General features: G+C 42.0%; 2 protein-coding genes across 5 annotated transcripts in view; both read right to left on the bottom strand.

Moving 5' to 3' along the window:
- The window catches only part of DYNLRB1 (dynein light chain roadblock-type 1), a 15,479-nt gene extending 1,197 nt beyond the window's left edge, over window positions 1-14,282 (bottom strand). Inside the window, exons 1-3 of the mRNA XM_046679565.1 lie at window positions 14,187-14,282; window positions 6,684-6,759; window positions 1,630-1,797 (exon numbers count right to left, since the gene is read on the bottom strand). Coding sequence (XP_046535521.1) covers window positions 1,630-1,797; window positions 6,684-6,759; window positions 14,187-14,189 — 247 coding nt within the window. The 5' untranslated portion in view covers window positions 14,190-14,282. The remainder of the gene's footprint in view (window positions 1-1,629; window positions 1,798-6,683; window positions 6,760-14,186) is intronic.
- Window positions 14,283-18,866: 4,584 nt separating this feature from the next.
- The window catches only part of ITCH (itchy E3 ubiquitin protein ligase), a 124,212-nt gene continuing 116,376 nt past the window's right edge, over window positions 18,867-26,702 (bottom strand). For all 4 annotated transcript variants that reach the window (XM_046678859.1, XM_046678858.1, XM_046678861.1 and 1 more), the window contains 2 exons: window positions 23,820-23,892; window positions 18,867-21,499 (listed from right to left, as the gene is read on the bottom strand). In XM_046678859.1, the coding sequence (XP_046534815.1) occupies window positions 21,400-21,499; window positions 23,820-23,892 (173 nt within the window). In that variant the 3' untranslated portion in view covers window positions 18,867-21,399. The remainder of the gene's footprint in view (window positions 21,500-23,819; window positions 23,893-26,702) is intronic.

Here is a 26,702-nt window from a genome sequence, read left to right as displayed (position 1 = left end):
TGGCCCTCGTTTTACAGAAGAGAAAACTGGAGACGCAGGGTGTTTCAATTTTGCCCAGTTAATAATCAAATCAAAAACACTTACCAAGGCTTCCATGTGCCTGGCCCTGAGCCAACCAATTCTCCTATGGCACCTCAGTGAATCCTTGAATCACTCTATGAGGCAGGCACTAGTGTTTCCTCATTTTACTAATGAGAACACAGAGGCTCAGAGAGTTAAATGACTTGCCCAAGCCAAGGCAAAAACAGGGTCGGGTAAGCTGGGTTTGACCCAGATGCTCTGAATGCCTCTGGTCTGCCCCCTGCTGAACAGGACAGACATGCAGGACCTCTGCTTTGGGTCCACTGATTCAAGCCTAAAGCTGGCTTCTTCCATGACAATGGGCTGTTACAACTGGGAAGAATCAGATCTTAAATGATTAACAGTTCTGTGGCTAAGCAATCTAAGTAAAAAATCATTTACTAATAAAAACAGAAACAATTAACAAGCCACTGATAAAAACAGACAAAATTAGCAATACTAATGTCTTTTCTTCCAAATAATTAAGCTCTAAATTCAGTAATATCACTGTGTGGGGTGCTAATTATATAGTCCCAGAAGGGCCCACCTCAAACACATAGCAGCTAGGACTGTTCTATGCTGGGGACTGCTCCTGTGGGGCTGGTGCTCTATGGAAATCCTAAGTTGACCCAGCCCTAATGTGGCTGGTCACATTAGAGGCTCTGGTCAGTGACTCTTGCCCACAGGAGTTCTGGCATCAAAACCCAGAATTTTTTTTTGCCATATCGAAGTGGGTGTGTCAAGTTGTCAAATCACAATACCATGCTCCACAGACATCCCTGACCCCTATCCCCACTACTGACTGTACCTCTGATACCCACAGTGGGGTGTCAGCAAGGGAGGGAGGTTTAGGGAGTCATTCATTTATTTATTCAACAAATATTTGTTGAATGCTTACTATATGCTTACAAGACTCTGTCCTCTTGGAATTGTCTAGTGGGGGAGATAGACTTAAAAATTCAGATAAGCAGGCTGGTTAGCCAAGTGAAAAGGGAGGATGGGAGCATTGCTAGCAGCAGGACAGCAAGTGTGAGAGCCCAGGGAGAGGATAAAATGAATATACAGTATTTTTGCCTTATGCTTTGGTTTATAATCACTGAATTCTCTTTCCTTCAAACATAGCTTTCCTGCCCTTCCACCTTGCTTACACTTTCCTGTGCCCTCAAGGTTCAGCTCAAATGTCCTCTCTTCTAGGAAGCCTTTGCTGACTGCCCCAAGCAGGCCTAATCACACCCTCCTCTAATGTTCCCAAGTGTTCCTTGAATTTCCCAACATCAAGGTGAGGGTTACACTGTATCATGCTTATGTATCTATCTTTCCCCAGGAGACCACGATTCTGCGGACTAGAACCCAAGAAGGGGTCTGACCTAGAGGCACTGGGATTGCATATTTGTTGGGGATGCCAGCCAGAGACTGGCAAGGCTCTGAGGCAATCAACTCTGTACCCTCAACTCTTTAGCCCTTTCTGTAGAACCTGTAGAGACACCAATGTGCTAAGCCTTCCTGATAAGCTACAGAACATGTGCTGTAAGGGTCTGCTCCTAAGTGGGGATGTGGAAGACCTCTTACCTGGTGCAACCATAATTTCATTTTTCTTGGAGCGAATTCGAAGGAAGGTAAGGTCATTCTGGGGGTCAATTTCACGCACGGTGCTCCGGGCTTTCAGGATGAAGTTGTGCATGAGGTTGGCATACTGTGTGGTGGTAGGATTGTCCATGGTACTCTTGATGGGAATGCCTGAAGGGAGAGCAGACAGAGACTGAGCAGGATGTTGGAGCCCCTTTCTGCCCAGCTCCCAACCCCATACCTTCAATTCTATAGTACTGGACTGGCAGTTAACAATCAATGCCACTATTTACTAAGGGCTTGACAGGCACAGTGCTGAACACTTCAAGTATGTCAGCGCCAGTGCCCAGATCTACTCTGAGCATGGTGTCACCATCTTCACTCGCCAATGAGGCAACAGAAGCTCTGAGTGGTGAGGTGACCTGTTTACAGTCACACAGCAGATAAGCAGTGGGACCAGGATTCAAACTAAGGGCTGGTGGCTCCACTGCTGGGCTCCCTTCACAGTGCCACACTGTCTTGACTGGTTTCCAGCAATAACAGGAGAGACTATCATTCAGAACACTTAGAACCTGAACAAGGAGGACAACTCTTACAAATCTTTAAATACTGAAAAGTAGGAAGAAAAAAGGTCAGCTTGTGCCAAGACATAACCATCACTAGTGTTTTGCTCCAGTTCCTAAGGGAGGCTTAGGGTCCAGTTGTAAACACACTGCCTCTATACATGATCGTGCCTCCCAAGTTAAAGCCCATTTCTCTGTCTGCATCACCCTTGTAAACAGCATTGCTACTGCTTTCAAAGAGCTCACAGTGGCCATTCCACAGAGTTGATCATTCCTCTATTAGTGGGTACTTAGGCTTGATTTTTGACTTAGTTACTCTGCAGTGAACACCACTGTGCATCAAGCCTTTTCTGTTGTGAGGATTGCTTCCTTGCCATGAACTATGAAATGGACCTCCCTCACTGGACGATGCCTATTGTCATGGAGGTGAGAAATGGGGCTCAATTTCAGGTACCTCAGGTCACAACTGGATCATCAGGTGTCTATGAATCACCGTGGCATGTCAACAGAAGGTTCCATCGATGAGGCCCCAAGCGCCCACAGCTGACAGGCACTTCAGTGGCTCCTCACATATAAGTGTCTGGATTTTGGGCTGATGACTGTGGCACAAGTGGCTCCTCACAAATAAATGGCTGGATTTTGGGTCAGGATTCTGCTAATCTGGCCCACAACTGACCAGCCTAGGGATCAGCCAAAGGCAGTCACCCTCAGGCCTACCAATGGATGGCAAGAAACCACCTCAACCTTATCTTCTTAGGGGATAGGAACATGAGAGTGGGCAGAGGAGGATACAGTGTCAAAAGAAGCAGCTGCGTCAGAGAGGCTGTTTTGAGCCAAGTGAAGCCATGAGAACAGGTTGTAGTGATCACTTGCCTTTAAGGGACAAGACCACCAAGTCACCAGGGCTGCTGTAAGGATTAAATATGGCTTAATTAATTTAAGAATGTTTAGCAAGAATATGCATGTAATCAATGTTGGTTTGTTATGAACATCACCCACACAATAAATCCCATCCCCCAGGTAACTTGAGGGGTCAGTCTCAAGGCCTGGCAAACTTTGGATGATTAAACTTCCTGACCTTCTCTTTTCATATACCACAAGGCAACCTCTCAGGTCCCTCTGCCTGGAACTTTCCCTCCTTCTGCTATTTTCTCAAGACTCCCACTGGTCCCTCAGGTCTCCATCTTCTGGCGGCTCTACTCACCCCTAGATGTGGTCAGTGCCTCCATTCTAATGTCCTAGCACCACACAATTTCCTTTGGAGCAGTTACTCAAGTTTGCCATCACACCTTTATGGAAGTGATCATTATGTTTGTCCTCTGGCAGACTGTAAGCTCCCTGAGGGCCAGGACCAGGTCTGACCTGCTCAACAGTGTCCTTAGAAAGCCTGCATTAAGCTTTTATTGCTGTTGATAAATAAGTGGTCACAAGGGGTACTTTCAGTAGTTCAGAGAAATACTGTCATGAGTTTGATCACATTTCTACCAAGTGAGAGGGTGTGTCTCCTTTGAGACAAGAAATTAACTACTTGTTGGCTCACTTTAAAAACAAAAGAAAACATGGAGGTGGTGGGGGGGTGTGGGTGGACAGGGACCAAAACTGGGGAGAATTTCAAATAAAGACAAGAGATCAATCCCAGATTCACAGGATGCCAGAGCTGGGGACAACTCAAAGACGGCCTAATGATTAGGCTGCCGACTCCAAGCCCCTGCCTTCAGAAATGGGGACTGTGCAGCCTGCAGAAGTGGGTGGTCACTGGGGAGGCATGATTTTAAGCTGAGGCTCAGATCTCTCAGGTTGTATAGCCAGGTCCTCCACCAAACGCAGCTCCATCAATCAACAATAAAAAATATTAACAAAACTTAACAGCTATTAAGCACCAACTCTGTGTTAGCATTATTCTAGGTGCTGAGGATACAGCAGCGAACACAAGAGACAAATCCCTGCCCTTGTGGACCTTTCGCATCTGAGTCTTTTATTTTGCCCTATGTGGTAGCAGCAGAGGATGGCAGGGGGCTTGGAGAGGTACAAATGGAATGCAACGTTCCTTAAATTCTTGGTAAGTCTGCTTAAATTCACACTTTTACTATGAAACATCATTTGAATTTGGCCAAGGCAGGGATGTCAAAAGGCAGTGGCAGGGGGTTGGTTAGTGACTGGGACAAGGGTTCAGGGGCAAGAACAATCACTCTGGGCTGGGGTGATCCTGGAAGGCATCCTGCAGGAAGGGGCAGTTGAGCTGAATCATTGGGGTGGGAAAGCCCTAGAGAGGAAAATAGGGATCCCTAACTAATCATCCTTAATGGAAGCTTCCAGAGGGCTTAAAGGCCCCATTGAGCAGTGAGTTTTGACTACTCTATGCACAGCTAGGTGACCTTGTGTAGGTCACCTCACCTCTCTCCGCTTCGGGGCAAACTGCCTTGCAGGGTCACTGTGTGAAATGCAAACGAGAGACTGAAGTGGGAGCTCTGCGAATGGGACACAAATTAAAAATAAATCAAAGTGCACATGCAATAATTTTAACATTTAGATGGCAGTTACTATACATCAGGCACTGTTCTAAGATCTTCCCTTGGAGGAAGGTGGTATGATTATCCACATTTTACAGATGAGAAAACCGGAACAGAGCAGTTAAATGTCTTGTCCAAGACCACAGAGCTGATAAGTAAGTAGAGTCAGGATTCAAACGCAGGCAGTCTGGTACCACATTCCATATTCTTAGCTAAAGTGCAATGTTGCCACATTAGCATACGAAAAAGAAGTGCTCATTAGTATCCAAAAGGTGAGCAGTTGGGGCTGTATTTTCCCAATGAAAAAGCTCTACTTTTGGGGCAGTTTTAAGGCAAGAATGAAGGCTTGTGGTTTGTGAACACTGGTGGAGGCCTACGGGTCCCAGCTTGGGAGGTCAAAAATGTCCAGTCCCAGGAGCTGGTCTCTCTCGGACTGATAAAAAAAGTCTTTGAGTCTTGAAGCAAGAAGCACCCAAAAGAGATTACCTAGACCAACCACTCCACTCGGGGCAGCTGAGGTCTGAACAGTTCAGGAAGGGGAAGCCCCAGGCCACCCAGCTGATCAGCAGCAGACCTGAGCTGGGAACTGCTCCTGCGTCCCACACTGTTCTACGGCTCCCAACCTGCTGCCTCCTTTGAATGCAATGACCACATGGTTTGATTAGAGTTTGACAAAGCTGGGGAGCATGCTCTGCCTAGCTCTGGACTGGCCAGGATCTGATGATTTGGAAAACAACATTCTGACTGAGGATATGCTATCTGCACTTTTCCACCCTTGGTGACTTTCATTCTGCTCTAAGTAGGCACTGTTGAGAATTCTGCCTTTCCAAAACAAGGCCTAGAATGCCAACATATACACACAGGGGCTCTCAAGGAGCCTTGAACAAATTAGAACTGACTGAATGCACTGGGCTAGAGAACCAGGGAAGCCCAGCTAGGTGACTCTGGACATGGCCTGGGCCACAAGCCAGGCCAGCAGCCATTCTCTGGTCCTTCACAGCACAGTGTGGGAGAAAGAGCACAAGTGCATTCAGACAGACTTGGAATGAAATCTTGGCTCTGTAATGGCAGAATGAATCAATTAAATTTCTAGACTCAGTTTTCTCCACTGCAAAATGAAGACAATAAGGCTGCTTTAAGGATCAGTGAAATAATATCTTTGTAAAGTGCCAGCCCATAGCCTGGCCCAGCGAGATATGTGATAAATGTTAGTTCCCTTCTTCACCATGTCTCTGAAGTTTGGGAAAATTACTATCTGTACTCTTCTAGTTGTTGAAATAACTCCCCAGAAGAGGAGGGAAAAGCTATAGGTACAAAGTTGACCAGAGTATTATCTAGCATAAAAGTAGAAACATAAATGGAGAATGGTTAATAAAACATCATATTGGCAGTTAAAAAAATTTGTTTATGTAAACCATAAAGGGAAAAAAAAACCCCTCATGAGTAAACATATGCAAAAATGTAACAACTATAATTATGACCAAGAGAAAATGCACCTGGATAAGTACTGAAAAAGCATAGCATACTGAAAAGTATGATTGGTCAGGGCAGTGGAATTAAGTGAATTTTTACTTCCTTTAAATTCAGAATCCCAATAATAGTGATAGGACACCGGAGGCATTAAAAAAAAAAAGATGAAGGGGCTGGTCCCGTGGCCGAGTGGTTAAGTTCGCGCGCTCCGCTGCAGGTGGCCCAGTGTTTCATTGGTTCGAAACCTGGGCACGGACATGGCACTGCTGATCAAACCACGCTGAGGCAGCGTCCCACATGCCACAACTAGAAGGACCCACAACGAAGAATATACAACTATGTGCCAGGGGGGCTTTGGGGAGAAAAAGGAAAAAAATAAAATCTTAAAAAAAAAAAAAGATGAAAATAGATCACATACATGAAGGGGCTTAGTAAATAGCAAGTGTTCTGGTATGTTTGGGCTGTTTTCTGGGGGCCTGACCATATACAGGTGATAGTAGCAGGGAGGACGTACCTTCTGTGTTCACCACGATGATTCCCTGTACTCCCTTTTGGCTCTGAAGTCGCTTCAGTGTCTCCTCCACCTCTGCCTGCCAGAGAATAAGACAAAAGTCAGGAGGGGCCGGGCCCGCTGGATCAACTCCCTCAACACTCCTGGCAGATGAATCACACATTGTCTTCCAACAATAAACAAGTAATGTTTGGGCACCTCCTTAAAGCTCCCCAGGCCTGTTTGGAGTGGTCCCTAGATCATTACCAGGACCTAAATCATCTGCTCCCACAGGGTTGCTCCTGGCCCTTTGCCCACCAGGCACTATTATCCCTCCCCTCTCAGCTATTTGGGAGCAGAATAGAAATACCATTCCTGGGAGTACAGACACACTGATGACTCTTATTTGGTATACCTAGGGGACAGGACTCTTGATAATTTGAAAAAACCCAAACAGTGGTGTCTAACAGGAAGGAGACACGTTGTCATTTGTGGCCCAAATAGCACAACTGAAAACATTCCAAAGGAAGTAAAATGCCCCCTTAAGGACAGACTCAGTGACTTAATAAGCTGGCATCTGAGATAGTGTGACACATGGCATAGAGCCACAGGAAATGTGTCTGGGGAAGGGGCTCGTAAAACCTGATTCTCCAGAAACTAGTCAGGGTGGGATACTCTGGCAACAGCATTTGTAAAGAGAGGACAATCAGACAGTGGGTCCTTACCCTGCCATGCAAGGCCTTCTATATTATCACTCCCATCTCTTACCCTTCCTTCGACTCTCCATCTACATGCCTATACCTCCCTGTCTCCACATCTTTTTACCCTAACAAGGCCTCTTCTCTGCTGAAATCCAATAAATTCTTCCAGGCCATCTAAGACATCATCTCTTCCATGAAACCTTTACTGATCCCCAATTCAATGGAGTCTGTGCCCACTTCTGACTCCCCAAACTCATGACTGTACCTCTCTGGGGATGCATTCGATACCGTTTTACTTAGAGAGCCTCTACAATGGTCTGCAGAGTTGTGGCCCAATAAACAGCTGCTTAAGTGAACTAGGCCTAACTCTTCCTGTGGATGGAAACTGGCCTTGTAGTGTGCTTGTTCACAGCAGGCCCCTTCCACACTGGTCCAGAATCCAGTCAGAAGCTCCTCAAAGGCTGAGAGCTGGACTATGTTGAAAACAGAGGCTCAATTCACCAAAAGAAAGTGGTTCCCCACCCCCAGGGGCTAATGAGTTTGGCCTGGGAGGAGGAGCTTCTAAACCGTGGACGGAGATAGCACAAAGAATTCTTGTTTTTCTAGTAGGCACAAGGCTGACAATCCAGTCACCACCACCCACTCCCTAATGATGTAAGAATACTCTCAAATGCTGAAGAGAAGGGCAAACAAGTTCCTCCTACAAAATGGCAAACAGCCTGACGCCACTAAAATCTGGAACCTGGGTAAAAGGACAGGGTTAGCTCTGTGGACATGAGAGTAGAGTGGGTCACACATGTACGAGATCATAATTCATTCAACAGACTTTCACCGAGCTCCTACTGTGTGTTATTCTGGAGAAGAGGGACAAAGCATGGTAGTGGTCAATACCACCCAGTACTCAGTCTGACCTGGGAACCCTCCTGGAAGTTCATCCTAAGGAAGTAATCCAAAAGAACTAAAACAAGAACACAGCAAGATGTTTGCTGAGTGACATGTGCAATAGCAAAAACCAGAAAGAGCCAAAAATGCCCAATAAATAGGGTAAAGGCCAATAAATTATGGAATGTCCATTCATGGAACATAACACACACATTAACAACAGTGATCAGAATATTTATACCACAGCACAAGGTTAATGATATAACATTAAGCGAAAACAGCTAAATGCAAAAATAAAGTGCTTGGTAACTGCAACCACATGAAAACAAGAGAACTAGAGGGATTATGAAAAACATAAAAAGCCACATTGAGAACAGGGAATTATAGATAAGGTTTTATTTTCTTTTTCTCAAAAGAGCCTCTTTTTATTCTATTAAAAAACATTTTTTAACCCTTCTCTCTGTGTATCTGAGAGAGTTCTCTATTATGGGGACCACAGGCTTCTGACATGCTCAACATTATAGGAATAAGAATACATAAGATTAAGTTGGATGACAATTTAGGACAGCTCAATCAATCTGCAATCAATGCAGGGAAGGGGAAAGAAAGCTAAAACCAAAGATGTCAGAATTGAGGTCCAAAACGTCCCCTGGAGGTTGGAGTGAGGCTGAAATGAAAGAGATGAAACTCCGTAAGACTGCTATGCATTCAGTAACTATAGGGGTACCTTCTATATGCCAGACATTGTTTTAGGCCTGCGGATGCTGTAGTGAACAAAATATAACAAGAATCCCTGCCCTCATGAAGCTGACATTTGAGGTGGAAAAGCAGCATGTTCCAGGAAAAGTAAAGGAGCCAGTATAGCTGAAGTGCAGTGAGTGGCAGGCGGCCAGATGAGAGGCAGCCAGGATCCGACTAGATTTCTGTGGCCTGGTAAACCACACTAATGGCTTTTTTTTTTTTTTAAAGATTTTATTATTTTTCCGTTTTCTCCCCAAAGCCCCTTGGTACATAGTTGTATATTTTTAGTTGTGGGTCCTTCTAGTTGTGGCATGTGGGACACTGCCTCAGCATGGCTTGATGAGCAGAGCCATGTTCGCGTCCAAGATCCGAACCGGTGAAACCCTGGGCCGCTGAAGCGGAGCGTGTGAACTTAACCACTTGGCCACGGGGCCAGTCCCCTGACTTTTGAGTTTTAATGGGGATTATCTGGGGAGCTACCATCAGGTTCTGAATGAGGAGTCACAAGATCCGATGTTTCAAAAGGACAGCTCTGGCTGCTGTGTGGAGAATGGACTTCAGGAATAAGCACAGCCTGCCTGAGCCTGGGGCCCTTGGCATGTGCCACTCTCTCTGAAGAAAGCACCCTTCTCTTCCTCACTACTTGATGTAACTAACTCCCAACTCTCTGGACCCAGCACATGAGCCTCCTGTGGGAGGCCTTCTCTGATACCTGCCCCTCTTCTGGGTACTCACAGCACCCTGCCTTCATAGCACTTACTTAATGGAGTGTAACTGTCTGTTTCCTATCTGTCTCCTCCTCCAGACCTTCCGGGAGCACCCTGGAGCAGGCACCTAGACTTTGTAGCTCTAGTACCTGGTACAGTATAGGCTCAATAAATACTTAAGGAACAAATAAAAAGCATTTCTGCAACTATGTTTTACAAAAATCAATCCTTTTAAGTATAGGAGGGGGACACGGCCTTATAGTACCCAGTGTGAAAAAGAGCTAGGGTTTAGGTAATCCTATGTTTAATAAAAACCAGCCACTAAGATCTTGCTGCTTAACAAATAGACACACACACACACCAGAAAGGGAGGACATACAAGCATACATTGACCTACTAAGTACCTACTCAGATATTGGGTTGAGTGTTTTCAGACACATCTCTCATTCGAACCTTTCATGGTTAGTACAATCTCCATTTTACGAGGAAACTGAGATTCAGAAAGGAGAAGAGTTTTGCCCAAGGACACATAGTAAGTCAAGAGAAGAGCTGAATATACCATCAACCACAACTGATGAAGTCCCTGCCCTCAGAGAGCTCACATTCTGGTGGAAGAGACCTTGAAAAAACAAGTGACCAAGATTCTTGCAGGGTACAGGGACAAGACTGGGGGGGATGGGGATGCTACTTTGGCTAGTGTGGTCAGGAACACCTGAGGATGTAATCTTTACGCCAAGAACTAAATGATGAGAAAGAAAAACACTCCAGGCAACGGACGAAAGCAAAGGCAGGGAAGTGGGAACAAGTGTGGCATATTTCAGGAATAGAGAGATGGCCAGTATTGCCAAGTTTTTTGATTCTTTGCTAACTGATACGCAGAAACCAAATAAAAGAAAGCCACGTTTTCTTTAATTTTTAAGAGTTATCAATGAAGTTAAAACAGAATTTACTGTTTGCATCTCTCCTTTTTTGAGTCTTTTGATTTTTCTACAAATCTTAGTGATTTTCAAAAACTCTTCCGTGTTAGAAATATTAGACTGTTATCCATCATATAAATTACACTTCTCCCACTTTTTCATTTAATCTTATGGTTTGTTTTCAATAATCGGAAGTTTAAAATTTTTAAGTAGTCAAATTTAATAAAATTTTTTTTCTTGTGAGACTCGAGAATAGCTTCTCCAACCTGGCCCCCACCACTAGGGTGGGGCTAGGCTTGGTGAGTGGGGGCCATGAGCTCTAGAGGGGTCTCTAGGAGGTGCAGGGCACCAGCTACGTGTCTGGGTTCAGGAGAAACTGCTTAAAACAAACCTCAAGTTCAGCCCTAAAGAGCCAAGAAAGAAAACAAATGTTGCCAAAAAGTCACAAGCAGCAACAGGGACATTCAACAGTCAGGCAGCCAAATCATGGCAGCTCTGCTTCAAAGTTTGTCATCCCTGCAGTGCCGGTCAACTGGCACCAGAAATATCTGAGTGCATATGCAGCCCCCAGGGTCAGCTCACATCTCCAATTTCCTGTCCTGCTCCTAGAGAGAGCCCGACTGGTATCCTCACCATCCTGGGTTTATTACTATTAACATGGGTGTCTGCACCAGGGAAGGGACAAAGCTCCCGACTTCTCTAGTTTCCAGGTGCATGTTGCTGACAGATGGAAAAACAAGTAGCAGTGAAACTCCAGGATTATTTATCGGTTCAGCATAGGAGGGATAAGCGTGTGAAGCAAATGATTCACAAAAGAACTGTGACCGATTTGACTTCTAAGCACAAAAATGTTAATTCTATAAAATAAAAATGAATCAAAAGAACAGAAAAACATCTGCATCAAATATAACAAAAGAGTAATTCCAAAACATTATACAAAATGATTAACAAAAATAGCATATCTCTAAAAGGTAAAAAAAGATAATATAGAAAATACACCTAAGAGAAATTACAAACACATAGAAAAATGTTCACTGCTCCCTGTAAATAAAGAAATGAAAAATTACAGCAATACTGAGGTATCTTTTTAAATGCTACCGGGAAAGCCACAGGAAACTACTACTGCAAGAACCATAAAAGCCTTGGTCCCTTTGCCTCAAAAGTTCTTTTCCTGGGGCTGGCCCTGTGGCCAAGTGGTTAAGTTCGCACGCTCCGCTGCAGGCGACCCAGTGTTTCGCAGCGACCCAGTGTTTCGTTGTTCGAATCCTGGGCGCGGACATGGCACTGCTCATCAAACCACGCTGAGGCAGCGTCCCACATGCCACAACTAGAAGGACCCAAAACTAAAAATACACAACTATGTACCAGGGGACTATGGGAGAAAAAGGAAAAATTTTAAAAAAAATCTAAAAAAAAAAACCAAACAAAAAAGAAAACAAACTTTACATCTACAGAGGCATTAATCACAATGTTATCTCTAATAACGAAGAACTAGAAGCAACTCAAATGTACACCAGGGGAATGGTTTGGCAAACTGTGGTACAACTATTTCACTGACTATTACGTAGTCACCAAAAACAATTCATCACAAAAGTGATGTAGCAACAAGGTTAAACATCTCTGGACATTAAAGCAAACAAAAAAGAAAAACTAGCATGTACATCTTGAAAAATATGGGTATGTGAACAAAGAGGGAGGAGAACATACAAAGATGAAAACAGCTGCGTGGTGGAGTAAAACCAGATGAGAATTACGGATGATTTTTATATCATTGTGCTAAAGGGCAATTTGGCAATTTCTTCCAAAATGTAAAATATTCATGCCAGAAGTACCACTTCTAGGAATCTCTCCTACATAAACACTAGCATGAGTGCAAAAAAAAAAAGATAAGAACAGTTACTGAAGCATTGTCTGGAGTGAAAAACTGTAAACCACCTAAATGCGTATACTGCAACGAATACTATACAGTTCTTAAAAAGAATGAAGATTTGTATATACTGACACGGAAAAATGATATTTTTAAGGGAATAAAGTTGCAGAACAAGATACATATACATATAGCCTAAAGCAAACTTAATATGTATAAACATATATGTTCCAGTTTCATGTAACAAACAGGTTATATATAAATGTGCTTATGCACTAAACAAATCTGGAAGGAAAGAGACCCAACTGCCAACAGTCCTTACCATAGGGCAGTGAGATAGTGACAAGTGGCACTTTCTACATGATAGACTTTGGTACTGCTTCAATTTGTTAAAACGTGCATCCAAATATGTTTTGCTTTTATGAGTATAAACACATGGTAGCATGGTACAGGTTGCAGTAAGCTACAATTTGTGTAAGAAAAAGAGGGGGCATATACGTGCTTGTACAGATATACAAGAAAGTAACAATGTTCGTTTCTGAAGGGGACTGAGGCTGGAGGTCAGAGTTGGGTAGATTTATTTTTCACTTAGATCCTTGCAGACTATGTTTTTAGAGTGTATAAGTATTACCTGTTAAAAATTAACTTTTTTTTAGTTTAAAAAAATGACGTGAATGATGAAGTTACACGTTTGATGCATTATTGCAAGATTTCAGTGATGTGAAGACATTCTTTGCGGTGAATAAGTGAAAAAAGCAGACTCCACAATTGTACATACAGAAGGACCTAAACTATATAAAGCAAAAACTGAACAGAAAAAGACTAGAAGTAATATGCCTAATTATGTGCCTGCCTCTAGGTCATAGTACTATTTCTTTTTCCTTTTCAATTTTTCTTATAGGCTGTAAGTTTTTAAATAAGATTTTTGAAAAGGTAGTACAGTCACATGGTTTACCATACAAAAGGTCTTTTCAAGGTTTTTTTTTCAAGTTTGATTAAAACCACGAGAAAATAAATTTGGAAAGGTGTAAAGAGCCCACAGCTCCAGCCAGCTTGGCAGGAGGCCCTGGGCTCCCCAAGGGGGGCCCCGCCCGTTTCTGACTCAAGCACCAAGTCCCGGCAGCTCGAAAGAACCACACGGACAGAAAGGCGGCAGTCACGCTCCTAAGGTTCAAATCCACCTCCGCCATTTCCTGGGGCAAGGAAGGCACTTAGGTTGACGGGGCTCTAGATGCCAAGTCTGTCAAACGGGGATAATGGCTGCACCTACCTCACAGAGCTGTCGTGAGGAGGAAAACCAAGACACGGAAGCGCTTAGCAGTACCTGACACACATACGCTTCCAGGACACGGTATCATTATTGTTATCGTGCAACAAAGCCCAGGATCCTAGGATGCAGGGGCTGTGGGCCGGCCTCCTTATCTCCGTCAGCCCCTCCCCGAGGCCAGAGCTCTCCTGCTTCCGGTCAAGTGGCAGCAGGATCCGGTGGCCCCGCCTGAGTTCCTCGGTCCGGGTCTGGAGACCCGCGCTGCCCCGGTTCCGCCCTTCAGTCAGCTCGGGCCCGGCCCCGCCCAGCCCTGCGGATGCCCAGCCCTGCGGATTCCCTGCCCGGCGCTCTGAGACGCCCCCGGAGAATGGAAGGCCAAGCGCAGGGCAGTGGGGGACCGTGCTTGCGGGGGGCCACCAGCCACAAGCCCCGGGCGGGCACTCACCATCTCGAGCCGAACCGGTAGCTCCTCGACGCAGGCACTGAACCCAGTCCCGGTGCCTTTCCGCGCCTGCGCAGAGCACCCTGTCAAAACGGACAGCTTAGGTAGCCTATCAGGAGCCAGGGTGGGGCAGGCGGCCGGGCGGTGCTTCCCTTCTCCAGGGCTCGTGGGGAATTTGCCCTGCGTTGTCCGAAAGGAGCACTTAAGCTACGGAAAATTCCAAACTCCCTCTGTGCCGAAAAAGACGCTGGTTCGAGGTGTTAGAAGAGGCTTTCAACTCTCCATCGAGGTCTGAGCTGGCTCTGGAAGCCCTGGGTGGAGGGTGATGGGAGAGTATGAAGGCGCTGAGGGGGATTTGCTGAGACCCTCTTTGTGCCCAGATCGAGGCAAAGTGAGGCGCGGAGCCAAAAGACGCCGAAGACGGGAAAGTCCGAGTTGGGGCTGGAGTCAAGCGTCTCTGGGGTCTCCAGAGCGGCCCTCTTGGGAATATTCCATGAAGGCTCTGAGATAGAGTGGTCAGGGCTAGCCTGGGAGTCTGCAGATTTAGGACTCCGAGTGCTCAGCCCCATCCCTTGTGTTACCTTGGAGAAGCAACTTAACATCTCTGTTCTCCCTCATTTTCTCCCTAGGGTCGGCTGGTGGCATAGTGGTTAAGTCTGCAGCCTTTGCTTCAGCAGCCCGGGTTCCGGAGCGGACCTACACACTGCTTATCAAGCCACGTCGTAGTGGCATGCCACATACAAAATAGAGGAAGATTGGCAGATGTTAGCTCAGCGACAGTCTGCCTCAAGCAAAACCAGGAAGATTGGCAAAGATGTTAGGTCAGGGCCAATCTTCCTCACCAAAAAAATTAAAATAAAAGGGGGACTCTTCTTCCTTTTTTGTTGTCCCGTTTTCTGCCCTTTAGCCTTATACTCCCGCAAGCCACAGAAAATTTTGGGTTCTTTAGCAAGAAACAACTTGTTAAAATACACTGCCATTTAGCAAACCTTGTGCCACATTACTGGCTGAACACTCGCACGCACTATCTCCAGTAGCCGCAGCATTCCTTTACAAGTGCTGTTTCTTCGAGACTCTGGAGCTTGTTGATCAAACTCCAAATTTTCATTCCACTGTAGCCTCTTTTAATTGGGGAAGGATTTGGTGCTCCTTCCAGGAATGTCTGCATGTTACAAGGGTTGGATAGTGACTTTACAGTGAGGAAACCTGGCAGATACCATCGTAACAACAGGATCAAGGTTAACAATACTGGTAATAGGATATACTGATGTGTGCTCACTGATACCTTGCACTAAGGGCACATCACCACTGTGGTATTTTTCCACAAAAATATATGGCCTTAACCACGAGAAAACATTAAACCAAATTTGAGAGACATTCTACAAGGTACTTGACCTGGATTCTTCAAAATATATCAAGGTCATGAAAGACAAGGAATGAATGAAGACCTGTCGCAGACTAGAGGAAACGAAAAACGACATTGGAAAAACTGGAGAAATCTGAATAAGGGCTGTAGTTTAGTGTTATTTTACTAATGTCAAGTTATTAGTTTTGTATCAAGTTATATGGGATGTTAACACTGGGGAAAGCTTGGTGAAGGGTATGCAGGAGTTCTCTGTACTATCTTTGCAACACCTCCATAAGTCTAAAATTATTTCAAAGTAAAGTTTTTAAAAAAGGATTGGAGGGGCCTGCCCAGTGGTGCAACGGTTAAGTTCGCACGTTCCGCTTCTCGGTGGCCTGGGGTTCGCCTGTTCGGATCCCAGGTGTGGACATGGCACCACTTGGTAAATGCCATGCTGTGGCAGGCATCCCACGTATAATGTAGAGGAAGATAGGCATGGATGTTAGCTTAGGGCCAGTCTTCCTCAGCAAAAAGAGGAGGATTGGCGGTAGTTAGCTCAGGGCTAATCTTCCTTAAAAAAAAATTTAAATAAATAAATAAAAAAGGATTGGCTACAAAGAAATGAGTATTGAATACTGGAAACATTAGGAAAGCATTTAGCAAGACGAAGAAGGGCTGTAGTGACTGTACCTCAAGAAATCCTGGAAGATAAGCACCTGAGGGATCTTCACCACCATCTTACGTATGGAGAACCAGACTGAGAGAGGTGAAAGGATTTAACATGATCACAATCACAGAAGCAAAAAAGAGAATGGCCAATAGTTCAAATGACTGGAGCCAGAATGATGGGGAAGAAGGAGTTGGAGACAGTTAGGGCCTTGAATGGCAGGCTTATGAGTTTTGGAGTTTATTCTGTGGTAAGGGAGGAAGCACTGTAAGATTTTGAGGGGAGAAGCATGAGACTGAGGTCTCACAGATCATTCTGAGGCAGCACAGATGGACTGGAGGGAGAAGAATGGAAGCAATGACAAGAGGCTGCTAGTCAACCAGAGTAGGGATGAAGGATGTGGGCTGTGGCAATGGGGACAGCTGTGAGAGAAGTGATTCAAAAGAAGTTTTGAAGATAGATTTGACACGATTTGGAGACCAATTAGATAGAACACCTGAATTGACCATGGAAGACTCGCAGGGTTGTGGTGAGTTAGCAGTACAGCACAATGTTTAAGAACACAGGTTTTAGAGTCAGACAGTCCTGAATTCCTATTTGCACTCTTGCCACAATACCTGTGGACACTTCAAGTTACTCCATCAATTTGAGCCTCTATTTTCTTATCTGTAAAATAGAGATAATCATCCTTCTGTAAGAGTGGCCAGGAAGACTAAATGACAGTGCATGTACCATATCTAACAGTGTTTGGGACATAGTAATAAATGTTGACAGTTGTCCTAGGACTAAGTGAATATAGGTGTGGCGGTGGTTGCTAGAATAGGGAAGACAAATAGAAAAGCAGGTCTGAATTAGAAATGAGGAAAAATAACGGTATGGATCTTCAGTTATCTGCAGGTGTGACTGCAAATTCTTAAGGGCCTTCCCTTTGGGGGGCTTTGAGGAAACCCTCTTGCCCACAGCATCTTTGCTTGTTCATTGACCAATATTGTCTTCCTGTGGTCTCCACTTAAGACCCTCCTCTCCTTGCCAACCAGGAAGATTTCCCTAGATCCTCCCCCGAAATGTCCAGACCACAAAGGAACCCTACAGACACATAGGAATTGACAACTGAAATGGGCTAGGGGTGACAGAAGTTTCTGTTCTGGAGTTTCAGAACATGTGAGACACTCTTCCTAAAAGTGTGGAGAATAGCAGTCAGCCAGCCACAGCTGAGTCCCAGTTTGATGCTTTGTAGGGTTTGGGGCCAGAGAGTCAAACGGTAAGAATTACTACTGATTTTCCCATGAAAGATTTCCTCATGCTGACAGGGACATATCTTCCCCCTTTTTCTTAGCCACATTGAAGCTAGAGCTTTCTAGCTGCTTATATGGGATAGATTAAATAGGACAGGGTCTATTTTTAAGACCTGGGAAGGACCTGCAGTTTTTGTCCTCCAGTCACTGTTAGATTGGCATATTAGAAAAAATCCCACTTCTCAGCCTCTCTTCACTGGTCCTATTTTAAATGAGAGCGTGATCATTGGTTTCCTAATAAAAGTCTACTGAAGCTAGTGAGCAGGACAGCTTATTGAGAACAGTAAGTCTTGGCAGCTAGCTGGTGGTTCTCTACTTAGCACCCATGGCTGGGGTCCTGTCTTAGAGCATCTTTAGTTGTCTCAGAAAAGCAGATGTCTTCATCTCAGTTGTCTTCAACATAGGTGCCCAATCCAATCTCACCTCAGTGGGTGTTCCTAGTTTTTTTCTACTCATCACTACAGAGAGGCTGTAACTTGCCCACTTACAAAAGCAGAGACGCAGAAATCTATGCACCCCGGTCATATAGACGGCTTTTCTGCAGGCAGGGCAAACCTTCTTACTCAAGACTAACAGAAAAGTGTGCAAATGAAGGACCAAAAAAGTTTAATTATAAACACAGTCTTCCATTACATCTTTTAAGGAAATGCAACTGAGGCAGCCCCCTGAAGGACTTTTATAAGAGCACTTGACTCCCTGTGGTACTTGTAGAGTTACCTGAGTATTTGAAATTACAGTTCAAGAAAACAAAGGAACTCCAATACAGTAATAAACAATCCAGTGCTGCCATTCCATTTTTAGTTAATGAAAGCATAGCATATATACAAATAATTGTCAATAATTCCAAAAGAAAAACAAGAAAATGAGGGGGGCTGGAGATACCAACAATATTAAATAGAAGTAGTTAACCTAAAGGAGTTTAGAAGGATGGAATTACATTCAAAATAAGGAGGGATATAAAAAGAGAAGTCTAATTCCATGAGTCATCCCTGCTAACAATTCAGATTATTAACCAGATAAGTAAGAAGTGGCGGAATGGGTTTAACTGAAATAGTTCATTTAGGATGAGACCTCTGTGGACAGGTGAGTCATGTTTCACTAAAATTTGATGAATTGACATTGGTATGTCAATCTCTTGATGAAAAATTAGTATCTGAATTTTAAATAGAGTTATTGTAAGTCTTATGAAATTAGATTCTTCTGCACTCTGATATAAGATCATAAAAGGCAAGAGCAGGAATTCTTTATTAGAAGCTGCTGGATCAGTTTTAAACCACTCTATCTGATGAAACAAGTGAGGCCCTTCCCTCCTGACCCAGGCTGTGAAATGCTGACTTCCCCAACCTCCCAAAAGAGCAGAAGAATAAGGCAATTGCTCATTTTACTTTGTTTTTATTTCAACATAACATGCAGTAAAAAAATTAACAGGATTTATTAGCATTTACAATGCTTACAAAGAAAAAGGATTCTAAAAGCAATTTAGTTCAGATTTAAGAAATCACTCTAATTAAACACTTACAATAAATCTATTTCCAAATGTTCAGTTTGGACCAAAATTTAAGATAGCATTTGGTAGATATTTATGTCTGCTGTCTATTTGCAGTATTTTTATATAACCTCTGATTCTTGGGATATCCAGCCCCCATTTTCCTAACACAGCAGGGAAGACATATACATGTGGCCACTTAAATTAAAGGAAGAAATGGAGTAAGGGAGATCCCAGGCTGCAAAAATATATACAAGCATTTACCTTTCCCAGAACTAAAGTTTCTTCCATAAAAATATTAAATAGCCAAGCCCTATAGAACTAGGGCCAGGGCTACTTCAAATATAACTATTCTGTATTTTAAAAATATAGGGCAGAAAGCCTTTTGGGTGATATTTATACATTTTCACACAATATTTCTAGGTCCCTAAATGAATCATCAAGCATTATGTAGAACAAAAAAAGTCTACTTTCTTACATTATCTCTTAATTTAATCTCATAAATCTCTAGTAAATATTGTAGGTAACTACATTTCAATATGAGAATTCACCTCAATAGGAAGTCTTTACAGAAGGCTTAATCTCCATAGCCATTATCAAAGTTCAGACATATAATGAATGGGTAGTTAGCAGACATTCGCTCTGTAAGACAAAGCAATAGCGCTTTTTTCCCCTACCAACAAAAAGGCAGAGAGTCCCTACTTTGAAAACTAGGGCATTTAGAGACCATACAACATTTTCCTGGAGTATGTGGAATAAAAAAAATATATAGGGTTGGGGAGAGCCTAATCTCCCCCTTTACACTGACATGAGGCAACCCTTTCACTCACATAAGTCTACTTTATGATGGCAGTGTTTTAGAATACAGATACACAAGTTTAAAAATGTTTTTATTGTTGTTCCAGGGTGTAAAAGGAAGAGTAGTTAGGGACAAAAAAACATTTTCTTTCCATATGGAACAGGGGTTTGCTACTCTCTGCTTATTTTTGGCTCAATGCTACTGTTCATTCTATGCTACTGAAACCTGCCAGAGTCCCTGCTTCACGAGTTATGAGGCTGTCCTCAGGGTTCAGCTATGATAGGACTCCGATGGCTTAGGCTTCATCCCACTGTCCATAAAGTCAAACCTCTGACATCAGCCATCTTGACAGAGTCTAGGCTAGGCCAAGTTAAAAGAATTAACTATATAGAAGTTCAAAGTGCATTAATTGGTTACTAACAGAGCAGCCTAAAATTAAATCGTTATGGGAACAGTCTGTTAAAATTTTTAGAGGTGAAGAGAACATCCAATTCAGCACAATGTGACTACTCCAGTATGTTTCTGAGAAATGATAAATTTGAAGACTTTTAATTCACAGAAAGAATACATTTCTGTGGTTACTAGAAATGAATGGCTAGTAAATGTTTTACTCCTTTGTTTTTAGCCAGTACCATAGCTCTCCCTCCCTAATGGAAATATAATTTTAGAGGATGTTTCATTGACCTCTATTGGGACTAGAAAGCATCTAGTTAAAACTTGAACTCCTTAACAATAATATAACTGAACTTGTTGGATTATGCTAAAATTATAAAGATGAAACTTGTATATAGGAACATACAGAAATTGTCAATGATGGCCTTCGATGAATTCAGCTAAATTCATTCCAATTCTAGGTTAACTTTTATAAACGTCAGTGAAGGAATCATAGTGTTAATATTGTTTATAAAGTTTAGTATTTGCAAGGCAATTAAAACAATCAAACTTCCAAATGAAGAGACTTATGAAGTCACTTGCAGGCTGGGACCAACTTCTCCCTGAATTCAAATTAATAAAACTACTCTGTAGAGAGATACAAGAGTCTTGCCATCACTTTGCAGGGATAACATCAAAATGATGCATGGATTCATGCTCCGGAAAGGAAAAACGACAGGCCAGACTGAAATGAGAGGGAGAGCACAAACCAGAAATTCGCTTACATCCCCCGAAGCTGGGCTAAGCTTGTACTTTTAACAAATACCTCTTACCAAGAGGCTTAATAGGAAGATCTTGCATATTTCAGTTACCATGGGACTTCCCTGCATATCTGCAGAATCTCTGAAAGAAAAAAACTTACTCCCAGGTGAGACTTTTGACACACATATACAAAACTGTTGTTAAGGAAAGAATCTAGTGGAGTAAGACAAGGCAGATTTCACTGCTGTTAAATCTCATGTTAAGTAAGGTTTTGACTAGTCATTTGCAGATCTGATTTCTGGAAACACTGAGTAGAAATCCCAAATCACTGGAAGATAAATCTCAATGATAACATTAATTTACTTACACTCAGATAACTCTCTAAACAGTCACAGTCCAAGTTTACAACAAGATGTGCAATAGGCAGAGAAGGAAAAGGACAAACATTGCAAATAAGTTCTTGTCCTTCAGTGGTGTAAGTTCTCAGAAGTTACTCTTGTCCAAATCCTTCAGTTTCTTCAATGGCAAATAACAGCTTTTCCTTCAGTTGCTCATAGCTCTTGTAGGGTGGCAGGTCCAGGCGGTTAAAACTAAAAGTAAGAATTGTTAGCTTGAGAAAAGGAAATACACAAGGAATCATATAGGCAGTGTAGTATATAACAACACTGGTTTGAAAGTCGTGCAAAATTGAGTTGACATCTCAGCTCTGTCACTGAGCCTTTGGGCAAGCACTTTTACCGTTCTGACTCTTGCTTTCTTCTTTGGTAAAACGGGAATAACCATACTTAACTCTCAGAGTAGAGAAAAGAAAAAACAAGCACATATATAGCACAGGGCCTGATGCTCAGCAGGTACTCAGTAAAATTTTAGTCCTCTCATGCTCTCCCATCCACCCTAATTTGCATCAGTGGTCAGCAAACTTTTTCTGTAAAGGGCTAGATAATAAATATTTTAGACTTTGTGGGCCATAGGTCTCTTATCAAAAGGTTTTAAGTATACCACTTTAATAGTAAGAAACAATTTTCTGCTCTAATATCTAATATTCTGCTCCTACTAAATTTCTCTGCTCTATTCTTAGCTGTGAGTTTTTAAAGGGCATCTTCTAATTTTGGGTCATATTAATATCACCTTCACAAGGTAACAGGTAGTGATTTTGCCCTAAAGCCTTATCCCTCTGCTGTATTTTTAGGATAAGGCCTAGGCAAATGTTTGAAAATAAAAGAAATAACGCTATCCAGAAAGGGAAAATAAATTTACAATTATTACTTTTGTTCATCCTTGCAAATAGAAACATGGAACTTGACAGAGTAATGAGGCTGGTTTTCATGTGTGACTGAGATAAGCTGTTCACAACAGTGTAATGGCAGAGTCTGTTCCAAGTTTGAAAAAAGCAAGGGACAAGAGGTCAAATCAAAATACATGTACACAATATGAATGTACAAAAATCAATTGTATTTCTACACACTAGCAATCTGAAATGAAATTTAAAAGATTCCATTTATAATAGCTTTAAAAAGAATAATATACTTAAATTTAACAGAAGAAATGCAAAGCTTATATAATGAAACCTACAAAACGTTGTTGAAATAAATTAAAGAAGACCCAAATAAATGGAAAGACATCCCATGTTCACAGATTGGAAGACTTAATACTGTTAAGATGGCAATGCTTCCCCAAATTGCTCTATAGATTCAGAACAACTTGCATGAAAATCTCAGCTGACCTCTTGGCAGAAATGGACAAGCTGATCCTAAACTTCACATGGAAATCCAAAGGACCCAGAATAGCTGAAAGAATCTTAAAAAAGTTTGAGAATGCATACCTCCTAATTTCAAAACTTACTCAAAGCTATAGTAATCAAGACAATGTGGTACTGCCATTAAAGATAGATATATAGATCAATGGAACAGAATTGAGAATCCAGAAATAAAACCGTGCATTTATGGTCAACAGATTTTCAACAAAGGTGCCAAAGTGTTATTAAAAAAACCCCACTTATATGTATATGTATGGAAATACAAAGGAACAGACAATGAACCAAGTAAAAAGGGCAGATGGGGAAAATATAGGAATATCCAGTAAGGTCCAGGTATGACCACTGAAACATCTCACAAAATAAAGTTCAGATATTGTTGATGTTAGGTCAAATTCCAACATACTGTATTTAAGTTAAGATTAGGGTTAGTTTTTAGTTTTATACATTTTTGGAAATGTGGTTAAACCTCATTTATGATGAGAAAATATTTCTGTTCATCATGTTAGAAATTAGCTCTCCCAATAGCTATCTAGACTTGATTTCTTCCTCTACCTTCAGAGAAAACTTTAAAAATTTTCTAAATATCTCATTAAAAAAGCTTCATAGGTGGGGAAAAAAGGGATTCACTGCAAATGGGCATAAAGGATCATTTTGGGGTGATGAAAATACTCTAAAACTGGATTGTAGTGAAAGTTACTACTCTGTAAATCTACTATATATCATTTAATTAAAATGGTAAGTTTTTAAAGATTGGCACCTAAGCTAACAACTGTTGCCAATCTTTTTTTTTCCTGCTTTTTCTCCCCAAATCTCCCCAGTACATAGTTGTATATTTTAGTCATGGGTCCTTCTAGTTGTGGCATGTGGGACGCTGCCTCAACGTGGCCTGACGAGCGGTGCCATGTCCACACCCAGGATCCGAACAAGTGAAACCTTTGGCTGCCGAAGCGGAGAGTGCAAACTTAACCACTTGGCCATGGGGCCAGCCCCCAAATGGGTAAGTTTTATGGTATGTACATTATGCCTTGAAAAAGCTATTAAAAATAATTCAATACCATGGGGAAAATATTTCACTTCTAATTTCTAATAGGCTTCAAGATCTACAGGATAACTGAGAAAAGGCTATGTTCTCTAATCTTTCTGATTTTACTTACCAGGTATGACTTCTGGGTAACCAATTTTCTTTCCCAACTTTTTCAATGCAGAATTTCTGTGGTCCATTGCTCCCTAAAACATATTGAAATCATCAACAGTTTGATAGCGCAGTGATTCTCAAATTGTGATCCCCAGTCTAGCAATATTACCATCATCAGGGAAGTATCATGAGGGAACTTGTTAGAATCACAAATCTACAGCCCCTCTCCCAAGCCTACTACTGATTGAATCAGAAACTCTGGGAGTGAGGCTCAGCAATCTGTTTTTTGTTAACAAGCTTCTAGGCGATTCTGATGGCTGCTAAAGTTTGAGAATCATTTTGTTAACATGTGTCCATGAGGAGAAAATGCAGTTTTATCTAGCGTTCCTTAGCCAGAATAACAGAATATTGTGATTAATAATACCTCACATAAGAACAGAAACATAAAAAGGTTAATTTTAGTTTTAAACACAATAGGGAAACTACAATCCACTGTCTTATACAATAAAACGATTTAAATATAAAATGGTTAAAACTTTATAAAATGTAAACATCCTAGTGAATTCAGTATTAACAATGCTTGTGCTTATAGGTCCTGTAGGGCATACCCTTACACACTTCACACACACACCCAATTTTTGCCTCTCATTTACCTTCTGTTGGAGATAGCTCTGAATGGTGATCTTAAAGCACTGGTTTTCTAAAAGGTCACTGCTGCTCCTTAGGAAGCATTTACCAGTGGTCACAATATTGGTAACGCTAGTGGACTTTTTAATTAGATGGGGCCAGGCACACTAAATGTTCTGCAATGTGTGGGACAGTCATACCCAAAGAATTTCCTCATGTCCCACCTGACAACCCAGTACAAATATAAATTGATAGTACTTTTGTATCTAATAGCATTGAAGTGTTTTCACAATACTTATGTGAAAAAGCTCAGTAATACCGGAAATGGTCACTATGAAAAAGAATATTTAAAATTATTAAATAATTAAGCTTGAAATTATTAAACAGTTTACTCTCTGCATGTTCTCTCTACTCATTACATTACAGCATTTCTAACCATATAGATGGAAAGTTTTGTTTAATACTGCTAATTAACATGTAACAAGAGCCTGATTGTTTTTAATAGACAGAATCAAATATTAAAATAGCAGAGAAATATGAAACGAAGGGATCTTAGTGAATTTCATTAATAAAGACTGTTTTACAAATATGTCATACTATCATCCTGAATGCTTTAGAAAATTTTACGGAATGGGAGACATCAAGTTGTAAACACTTTATGATGAAATTATTTTTAGGTTGCCTGTTGTTTAATCTTACTCTGACACTGTTCCTAAACCTCACAACTTCTTTGTAGAGTCTTACACCTAAGTTCCTGTTTTCAGCCTATTTCAACTTTCAAATGATATGGTCTCTGAGGCCTTTTTACGTGTCAGAGCCTTGGCCTGTAGTGGAATTTCATGATAGACACTACATTTTAAATTAAGATCTACGTAATTTTTCTCCACTTTGATCATCTATTATTTATTGTGGTAGTATTATCCCTACTTCATTTAGGTTATTTCCCTCTTTTTGTTATCATAATTATTTAAGTCTATTATTTCTTACCTTTTCTATCCTTTCATATTCCAGTGCTTCTTATACAGAAGGGCTTCTGATCTTTTTTTTTGAGAAGATTAGCCCTGAGCTAACATCTGCTGCCAATCTTCCTCTTTTTGCTGAGGAAGCCTGGCCCTGAGCTAACATCCGTACCCATCCTCCTCTACTTTATATGTGGGATGCCTGCCACAGCATGGCTTGCCAAGCAGTGCATGTCCACACCCGGGATCTGAACCGGTGAACTCCAGGCCGCCAAAGAGGAACGTGCACACTTAACCGCTGTGCCACCGGGCCAGCCCCCTTCTGATCTCTTAAACCCAAACCTTTTCTTTTAAATAGGAACAAGTATCTGACTACTTATTTGTGTCTTCTAACATAGTTGTTCCCAAATATACATGAATTAAAATAAATATTATTCCATTATAAATCACTTTTTAAAAATTTCTCCTTCATATTACACTTAATGCTATGTGTGTGTATTCTTTGGAGATTGTAGATACATTATTTCACATCTGCCAATTTCATTCCAGAATATTAAAGAGGCTACTGTAAATATTTATTACAAAAATGGGATGTTAGAACTGATAAAGTCAAGAACCACCTCATTAAATTATTATGTATATCACTCTTAGAACTTTCTACTCCAATACTGAGTGGAAGGTTAAACCAGATGGCCTCTAAGATTCTACAAGCCACAATCTTGCTGTCTCTGCCTCCCACAGGTATCCGTGTTGGACTGTTAGACAGCCCCACCCACCCCTAAATATTATTCCCAAGAGCAGACCTAGTTCTCATGCCTTTAATGATCAAATTTCCAGTTTAGACTGAGAAGCTTGTATCGTTTTCCTCATTTTGGTCACTACTCCTTACCTCCCCAATCCCTAACATGGTTTCTCCTTTTCAAACTAGAGAGTATTATTACAAGTTCCCCTCTCCAAAACCTTACTTAGAAGTTTTCTTAGTAACTTACTTAGAAAGTTTCTTTCTTAGAAATCATCCTTCTCTGAGACCTTTCTGGCTCACTAGATAAAAACCTCCCTTCTATATTGCTTCTGAGTAGAATATTTATTTCTCCTCTTCACCCTCTGTCTGGCCTCTCCTTTTTTTATTTATTTATTTATTTAAAGATTTTATTTTTCCTTTTTCTCCCCAAAGCCCCCCGGTACATAGTTGTATATTCTTCGTTGTGGGTCCTTCTAGTTGTGGCATGTGGGACGCTGCCTCAGCGTGGTTTGATGAGCAGTGCCATGTCCACGACCAGGATTCGAACCGACGAAACACTGGGCCGCCTGCAGCG

Source organism: Equus quagga, chromosome 12 (assembly GCF_021613505.1).
Source record: "Equus quagga isolate Etosha38 chromosome 12, UCLA_HA_Equagga_1.0, whole genome shotgun sequence".
NCBI classification, from domain to species: domain Eukaryota; kingdom Metazoa; phylum Chordata; class Mammalia; order Perissodactyla; family Equidae; genus Equus; species Equus quagga.
This window is presented reverse-complemented; position numbering and strand designations above follow the sequence as displayed.